Here is a 9,116-nt window from a genome sequence, read left to right on the forward strand (position 1 = left end):
ATGATTCAGTTCCTGGTTCTTCTTGGTTGCCTGGGTAAGTTGCAATTTATWTGAGCTGGGGAAGGGTGAATTTCTCAGCCTCTGAGTGGTGCAGATTAGAGCATATCAATTTTTTCTCACTGCAGTTTCTGTGCTGGGGCGAAAYCAAATGTGGAAGGGTTTTCCTGTATAGCAGGAGCATTTTTCTCAGCGAGAAAAATCTGGAGTTCTCTGAGGGAGCAGAAAAATAAAAATAAAGGGGATGTAGGTGCACCAGGGTGGGATTGGAGTATGGTACACAAGATTTTATACAAGAGTTTTGTATCTTGGAGTCTGTTCATGCTCTTTTTCACTCATGGGGGCTTGAAGAAGCCTCCAGGACTGAGTGATCACAGTGTCACCATGTGTGAGCCTCGACCTCTCCATCTTCCAGACCTTGCTGGCTGKGCCTGTCACTGAAACTGYGGGGAAAACAAAAACTCTCCAACAACATTTTAATGTTAGAWAGTCAAGCCATTGCTTTATTTTCTGGCTGGGATGTTGTCCTGGCCAGGATGTGCCACAGAAAYAATTTCATCCACACATAGCCCAGGTGTGCAGAGAAAATCATTCCAGGACACATGGATTTTATGAGGTTTCCCCCCAAACTTTATACAGTCAAAACCCACAGARCTTTATTGGTTTAATGTTCATTGGTTCACCTTGTGCAGTTCTCAGGATCTGGGTTCCTATTGGATCTGGATTTCCTCTCCTCTGATGCTGATCAGGTCCTGCTTTTTATCTCTTTATTTTTCCCAGCCCAGATGTGTCCGGCCATGCCAGGGATGAGTTTGGGGCTGATGTTTTGTTAACAACCATTGATGATCGTTGATGTTGTTATAATTTGTCCTTCTCCCTTTGTGCTCTGGTGAGATGTAACCTCCTCAGGCCACACCTGGTGGAACAATGCCCTGCAAAGAAACTTTAGCGCCCTTCCCCCAGCGCAAAGGCAAACAAAATCTGACTAAAGTTACATAAAAATCTTTAATTTGGTATATTTTCCACCATGCTGATAATTTCTGTTTAGGAATCCTCATGACAAAATGTTCTCCTTCCTTTTTTTTTGTGTTAGGGGTGATCTCTGGGACTCCCTTGAGGGATGCTCTTCAGAAGGATGTGCTGGCAGAGCGAGTCATTGGAGGCCACGAAGCCAAGCCAAACAGCTGGAAGTGGCAGGTACTGCTGGTGTATTTTACTTGAAAAAAAAAATAAGCCTTAAATAAGAAAAAAAAAAACAACAACCCAAAACAGTGAGAAAATAACAGCTTCCACTGTCCAGAGCCACACACACCATTTCTGCAGAGGCATGGCAYGGCTTGGGTGTAAAATATGTTGTTTTCTGATCCAGGTATCCCTTCAGATCTCCTACCCCAATGACCCGGGGTACTACGCCCACATTTGTGGTGGAACYCTCATCAGCAGCAAATGGGTCATGACTGCAGCCCACTGCCTCAGYGTGTGAGTAGGATAAAATGTGCTCAAACTCCTGCTCTGCTCCTCGTTCCTGCTGCAGATGGGAGCCAGACCCTTCTCCTCCTCAGAGCTCCCCACTGGTGCCCTGCCTTGCACAGCTGGACATCTCCCTGCTCTCTCAATCAGGGCAGCTGGAAAACTCTGCTTTAGCCTCGATTTTACATATTAATCGCTGACTTCCTGGGAGTGGAAATCAAGCTGATTGCTGATTTGCATAAGAGGAGRTGCATTTGCATTCGTGTGAGCATTCCTCATGGGTTTGCGTCCCGAGAGAGCCGCACAGAGAAGGAAAGATGGAATAAAAAKGGGGCTGTACAAAGTGTACCCCCTCATGCACCCCCTCAATTACTCCATGGGACACCAGCAAGCCAAGACCCCCTTTTGCTGCTCCTCCTTTGGTGATTGTACTGCCAGTAAAAGGCAACAAGCTGGTCCTTCACACTCTGCTCCAGAAAAGTGCAGAAATGCAAAATGAACCTTCCTGTTCRAGACCAAGCACAGCATTTCAGTGGCTGATGCTGAACCTTCAGTTTCTCTAYCAGCAAACTGCAGCCAGTGCCTGATTCATAAGACCACTTAGAAACATAATTTAGGTTAGAAACAATCTTTAAAATCACTGAGTCCAGTCATTAACACTGTCCAACAGTGTTAATGTAGATYCCAGTCCACTACTGCCAACCCCACCATTAAACCCCCATATGCCACATCTGCACCTCTTTTAAATCCCTCCAGGGATGGTGATTCCACCACTGCYCTGGGCAGCCTCATCYAATGTCTGACYAACCTTTCAGTGAAGAAATTTTTCCCAATATTCACYGGTGGTTCCCTCTCATTCTGTACTTCTTACCTGGGAGAGGAAACCAGCTCCCACCCTCCTAGAACCCTCTTCTCAGGTGGTCGCAGAGACCCACAAGGTCCCCTTTGAGCCTCCTTTTTTCCAGGCTGAACACCCCCAGCTCCCTCAGCCACTCCTCATCRGATTTGTGCTCCTTCACCATCTTCCTTGCCCTTCTCCACATTCACTCACAGTGAATTTGGCTACAATCTATCAAAAATCCTCTGCTGGAATGTGCTTTGGCAGCGATGACACTGGCGGAAGGTCTGGGTGGTGCARGGACTGCACTGTAAAGCATTCAGTGGGAAGTAATTTATTCATTAATTACCCTGTGATTAATTTCCAGCCCCCCGGGAGCATCCTACCGTGTGGCTCTGGGTGAGCACAACCTCCTGGAGGTGGATGGCACCGAGTACCACCTTGGTGTGGATTCAATCTTCATCCATGACAGCTGGAATCCCAGCGACATTGCCAATGGGTAATTGTTTTTAATGCCATCAGATGTTTGGATGATCCTGTCCCACTGATGTTTATGTGCGTGTTCAGCCCAACACTCTGTGAGGCTGGGTTTGTGGGAACACTGGAAGATTGTGAGGGGAGGTTTCCCAAATGGTTCCTTGGCGTCCTCAGGGATGACCTCAGTCCTGTTTTGCCCAAGATGGTGAAAAGACAGGGCTGTTTTCCCCATCTTGGAAAAAAACGGATCCAGGATGCAGAGAACATCAGCAGGCTTGCCTGCAGTCACGGTACTGTGAGCATGTGACAAAAGAAAACCAATAAGAAAATGCTGAAGAACTGTGTCAAACCCCTCTCAGAGACATGTCTGTCAACCCAGAGCCCACCAAAACTCACTCCAAAACTGTAGGAGACTTTGGGGGGGCATTATTTATCCTTTTATCAGTCCATACCATGGCCTCTTCTCTCTTAATTGCTCTGATTTTCCTGACACTTGTGACAGCTCTAAGGAATAATTAATGATGTTTGCAAAGAGCTTGTCTATCATCTCACAGAGACTGRAGATCTGTGTGAGTGACAAAATGGGTGTGAGGGTGTCTGATTTCTGCCTCATCCAAGGATTTCCAGTAAGGAATCTCTCCCCTGTGCCCCGTTCCAGCTATGACATCGCCCTGCTGCGCCTCGAGTCTCCTGCCAGCGCCAACGGCTTCGTAGAGCTGGGAGCGCTCCCACCCAAGGGAAACATTTTGCCCAATGACTACCCCTGCTATATCACGGGCTGGGGAGTGGTCAGTGGTGAGTAAGGGGCAAGGAGGAGTGTCCAGAGGGACCATTACAGGACTAAAGCTTCCTTGTTCCCCCCCTGGAGCTGCCAGGCCCAGGTGTCACCCTTTCTCATGTCACCTGTCCATGCAGCGGGCAGTGGCACTGCGGACAGGCTGCAGGAGGTGATGCTGCCRGTGGTGGACCACGAGATCTGCTCCCAGGAGGACTGGTGGGGATCCCAGGCCAAGGACAGCATGCTSTGTGCAGGTGGAGATGGCGTGAGGGCAGGATGCAGTGTAAGAGCTCCTATCATTGGAGRGTTTTCAAGCCGCCCTCTTTCATTTTCCTTCTTCTCTCCCTTTGCTGTGTCTTCAGTTCTGATTTTCCCATTTCTTCACCTGCAATAGCTCTTGTAAAAGTCCTGCCCCTTTGCTGCTTTCTGCTGAATATCTTCTGAACCAGGCCTTCCTCACCTTCCTCCAGAGATCAGTGAGCAGAGAGAAAAACCTGCAGATCCTCACGGTGCACCTCTCCCTTCTGATTTTGGAGAGCAGATTGGCCCTGTCTTCCAGCAGCATGTCCCAAGGATCAGATCCTGGGGACGAGGGTGAAACCTTGGTGGTCACCTCTGCCCTGACCCCAAGGGTGAAACTGCAGGGAGGTTTGCCCACTCCTCCAATGGTGCTGTCATAGGCAGTGCTACCCTCTGCTTGCCACCCTTCCCTTCCCAGACACTCTGTTTACAGCTGAAATTACTCCTGAGGTTTTGGCTACGTCCAGCTGCTCCCTCTGGTCCAGGTTAGGTAGAAAARGAAGATGTTGTGAGGTTCCCATTATCCCAGGGGCTCCAAGTGGCCTYAGCATCAAGGCAAGGAGGTTTGGCACCTGAAGTCAGGGAATATTTGTTACCTCTGCCTCTGCTCCCTTCACTGCAGGGGTGACTTCTGATAAAAGCAACCATAAAGAGCCCTTAAAAAATTTTTGACAGAAATTGTGGACAAATACATAATGTRTGATTATGTAAAYACARGAATRTAATATAGAAACATATAGAAATAAAATGTACAATTATACATAGTAGAGTTACAGGTATAGGATAATTGTAGATCTGTGGATATTGAGTGTATTTTTTGTGTGTTTTAATTATGTCAAAACCTTGTTACAAACCAGGTTTTGAGCCAAGGAAGAGCCTTTATCTTCTCATACATTCTAACTCTCTAGTAGTCCTTAATCCAAGCCAGTCATTGCTCAGATAATTTGGCTGAATATTTCCTTTCTCTCCTCCCATCCAGGGGGACTCTGGGGGCCCTCTCAACTGCTACAGGGATGGTCACTGGGAGRTCCATGGCATTGTGAGTTTTGGTTTGGTTCCCTACTGTAACACCTACCAGAAGCCCACAGTGTTCACTCGAGTGTCAGCCTACGTGGACTGGATCTACAGCGTAAGTTCCTTTGTGCCTGGGAGGTGACCTGGTGCATCTCCCCCTGAACCGAGGCATTCCCAGGGCAATTTTTGATTTATTTTTCATCCATTTTTCATTCAGAGGAGTTTTTTGTTTATTAAACCATTAAGAGTGGAATGGGGGTATAGGGGGAGGTCTAAAATCAAGATATTTGATGCTACTTTTGATGTAGGCAAACAATTGTGTGCAGCTGTAAGCTGCTGCCTCAGAGCTGAAATGCTCTTCTGAGGGCCACAGACAAAATTCAAGCCAGGCAGGAGCTGGGCTYTGTGTCCAAAAAATTATCATCACCATTCACCCAGACAAAACCTTGCTGCAGGAAACCAGGGAAGGAATTAACTGGATGGGAAATGCAGCAAACATGAAAYGTCTCTACGAATGCAAGTCCTGCAGTGCTGCACTGTCCACCCTCAGCTTTACATTTRGGGATGAACAGAGAGCTCTTTGCTCCTAGAAATAATAACAGGCACAAAGAGCAGCCTTTTCCCAGGCACAGGGGATGGCTTGGTGGAAATGCCTCTGTAAGTTGTGGGTCCTTCTGGAAAGAAAGGCAGGGAGAGGTATTTTAAATCAGTGTGGGGTAGAAGGAGATCCATGAACCTTTTTGGGTGGGAGCAGGTTGTCAGAGCAGTGCCCTGGCCCAGCWGGGAACAAGCTCTTCTCCAGAGCATTCCCTGGGGTGGAGACTTGCTTTATTCTGCCTCTCTACTGAATTAATCTCTTTTTTGCTTTCCAGACCATGGAGAATAATGGAGGTTTCTAGAGAAGGAGTGACTGGTGCATGAATATATGAAATGGAATGAAGTATCGTGCTTATTAACCCTCCTCTCATCCTTTCTGCACCTCTCCGGGCTATGAGCAGCAAGATTTGGCCAATATTGGTGTAATAAAGTCCCAGTGAGTACAGGCAGTGATGTGCTGATGTGTTTGCTCAGCCTTAAGCTCAGGCCCTGTCAGCAGGGAAGGAGGCTCAGGGAATRCCCCAGTCTGTGACAGTGCCCTTAMCCTGGGCAAGGCTGTCATTTTGGCACCAAACCTGCAGGAAATGGTTTTTCTCATTGAGGGGCTCCTTGGGGATAACCCCAGCAGAGGCAGARGTGGTCAGTTTGGTGCTTCCAGGGATGGGAGCAGAGCCATGTGTGATGCTGCTGGGMACAAGCACAAACGTTCCTGTCCTGATCTGTTCTCACAGCAGCCAGYAGAGGTTTTGCTTGCAGAACTGAGTTCTCTTCATATTCCCAGACAAACAGGTTCAATCCATCTCTGCTCACAGAGAGAGCATTTGCCTCAAGTGTACTGGCAAACTCAACCTACAGAAAGCACAGTCTATCCAACTTATGCTTAAATTCACTCTGTACAGGCTGTTTTTTTGTTTTTTTTTTTAAATGATTTTTTAAGGTGGGGAGCACAGAAAAGGGCATTTCTGGAGGGTGCTTTTCTAGGCAGGAACGAATAAATTCCACGTAAAACAATCCCCTGTGCTGTTGGGTGTGCAGGGGCCCTTACTCTACAGCTGGGCAAGCCTGTCTGCAGTGAATAAGATTTCTAAATATTTCTAAATATTAACCACTCCCTATCAGACACACAGCAGGGCTGGTAAAGGGAGGGAAGAAGGAAGAGGGGGAGATGCATGTGCACAAAAAAGCAAGATTTATCTTCTGATCARCTTCAAACCATCCCTTCCACATCCCTGGAAGTGTCCAAGGCCAGGTTGGACAGGGCTTGGAGCAACCTGGGATAGTGGAAGGTGTCCCTGCCCATGGCAGAGGTTGGAATGAGGTGACCTTTAAGGTCTCTTCCAACCCAAACTATTTATTTTATGATTCTATGAACTACAAAACCATCTTATTGGAAAACAGCCAATCTTCCCTCTCCCTTTTTTGCTCGTGAGCTGCACATTTATGGACGAAGGATTTYGATTGAGCAGCTCTTCAATAATTTTTGAGCACCTATATCCCATCTCTCCTGTAAYCTGCACACACCTAAGACATAGCCCTAATTTAGAAAAATAAAAATTCCTCTTCGGGAAATGCACATTTCTCCTCTCCGAGAGCCACTAGAGGGCATTGGCCAACCGAGGGAATGTCCCACAGGGTTATCACCGACTACTAGAGGAGTTTTTGGGCCAAGACTGATAACATGGCATGTCTCAGCCTTGCACTCTGCCCTCCGTMTTTGCTTTCAGACCCACAGATAAGCAGTGGCACACAGGAGCTGCTTTTTGCCTTTTTCACCTCTGTTTCCCAGAGCTCCGCTCTGCAAATGGTTAAAGCTTCCTTATGGCAAACAAAAATGAAACCAGGGGCATTTTCGTAAGGCTGGTGAGGGAGCAAAGTCCTGCCTGCATTTTTGGCTCTCAACTTTATTAGGCTACACTTGGCAGCGTTTCCTGGGTGCTCAGCAGTTCTYCTCTTCTGGAAAGTTTAAAACCCCCTGAATCTCAGCTTTTTTACCCCTTAATGGGGTAAAATGGTTCTTGCTCCTTTTAAGACAGCATGTGTGACTTGTGCTGCTACCTCATAGATCACAGAATCACAGAATAGGCTGGGTTGGAGGGGATCTAAAGTTATCATCTGGTTCCAAGCCCTGTTCCATGGACAGGGACATTTCTGTGAGACCCTGGCTCTGCTCTGTCCCTKCAATGTCCACTCCAAGAGCAGTGAACAGCCACATTTCAGGAGCACACCGGCACCTGAAACCTTGGCCTGACTCTATTCCAGTTTTTCTTTTAAGTTTCAGAAGGAGTTAAAAAGATGCAGGTCAAAGGCTTTGAGAAAAGATAGTTTTTAAAGGGAGCCTGTCAAACTATTCCTAGAAATTGCTCAGATGCTGAGAAGTGAAGAATTGCTGCACCTGATGCCTGGGGTGGGAGTCTGACCCTGTGTGCCTGGTGCATGGGGGGATTTGGGGATGTCCCAGGGGGTCCCAATTTCTCATCAGCCTCCATTCCTGGCCAGGGCTGAGCAGAGTTGGGAATTATTTGGGATATTTGGGGGAATTATTTGGGATATTTTTGAGAATTATTTGGGATATTTTTGAGAATTATTTGGGATATTTTTGGGACCACGCCAGGAATTTAGCAAGCATGCACGTGCCTTGCCACAACCCAAACCACCACAGCCCTGCCCTGATTGTCCCCTGATGTGACAGCAGTGACAGGCTGTCGCTGCTTCTGCCCCCAGCTTTGCACAGGGCAGCAGGTGCTTGAAACCTCTGGCAAGCTGCCGTGAAATCCAGGCTGGACATCGCCCTGAAATCCAGGCTGGACATTGCCCTGAAATCCAGGCTGGACATTGCTCCTTTAAATCCTCTGCCAGGCAGGAGCAGAAACGTCAGGCTGTACCCGCAGGAGCGGGAGAATCAGGTGCTGGAGCTGCAATTCAGGGTCGTTATCGCGGCCCCGGTGCCAAGAGCAGCGTTTTCTTTCCGCGTTCTGCTGGCAGGAACAGCTTGTGCTGCTCAGCCGTGATTTATGGCGAGGGATAAGAGGGAGGAGGGAGCTGGCAGCACACGGGCAGGACGCGTGTGCCTCTGCTGTGCCTCCTTCACCCCTCGCTAGCCCAGCGCCTGGCTGGAGCTCCCTGTTCCCAGGAATCTCTGATCCCAGGAATCTCTRATCCCAGGAATCCACCAGTGSAAAGTGCARMGCTCCACAGGATTTACTGCCTGGAGATGATTTAACAGCAAAATAATGTCCAGTGGTACTGGGAAAACACGGCTGGGTGCAGTGTTATAATGCTCACATTCTTATCCCCCAAAACTGYGTGGTGAGGATGCAGCAGAACCAGGGAAGGAGGTAGATTTTGGAAAGTTGGTGCTTTCCACACCTTTATGGAGAGCAGGAAAAGGAGACAACCATGACAACAGCAGAATTGTCTCCTGGGGGGCTGGCTCAGCCAGGTGCAGGTTGCTCTGCTGAGCTGTGAGGCTGGCTGCAACACTTTTGAGATATTTTTGGGAGGAAAGGCTGCAGGTGCTGTGAAATGGGGAGTGCAGGAATCAAATAGAGTGGTGAGTGACAACAGGGATGTCTGAGGACATCCCATCCCATCCCATCCCATCCCATCCCATCCCATCCCATCCCATCCCATCCCATCCCATCCCAT

General features: G+C 48.2%; 1 protein-coding gene across 1 annotated transcript; it reads left to right on the plus strand.

Moving 5' to 3' along the window:
* LOC130573141 (elastase-1-like) lies at window positions 1-5,773 on the plus strand. The gene is made up of 8 exons (XM_057365373.1): window positions 1-34; window positions 1,091-1,194; window positions 1,367-1,476; window positions 2,673-2,804; window positions 3,441-3,577; window positions 3,698-3,843; window positions 4,840-4,989; window positions 5,747-5,773. The coding sequence occupies exons 1-8, from the start codon at window positions 1-3 to the stop codon at window positions 5,771-5,773; spliced, it is 840 nt and encodes a 279-aa protein (XP_057221356.1).
* Window positions 5,774-9,116: the final 3,343 nt, after the last annotated feature.

The sequence above is a fragment of the Malurus melanocephalus genome, unplaced genomic scaffold (genome assembly GCF_030028575.1).
Source record: "Malurus melanocephalus ecotype Western Australia unplaced genomic scaffold, MMel_1.1 scaffold_52, whole genome shotgun sequence".
NCBI lineage: Eukaryota > Metazoa > Chordata > Aves > Passeriformes > Maluridae > Malurus > Malurus melanocephalus.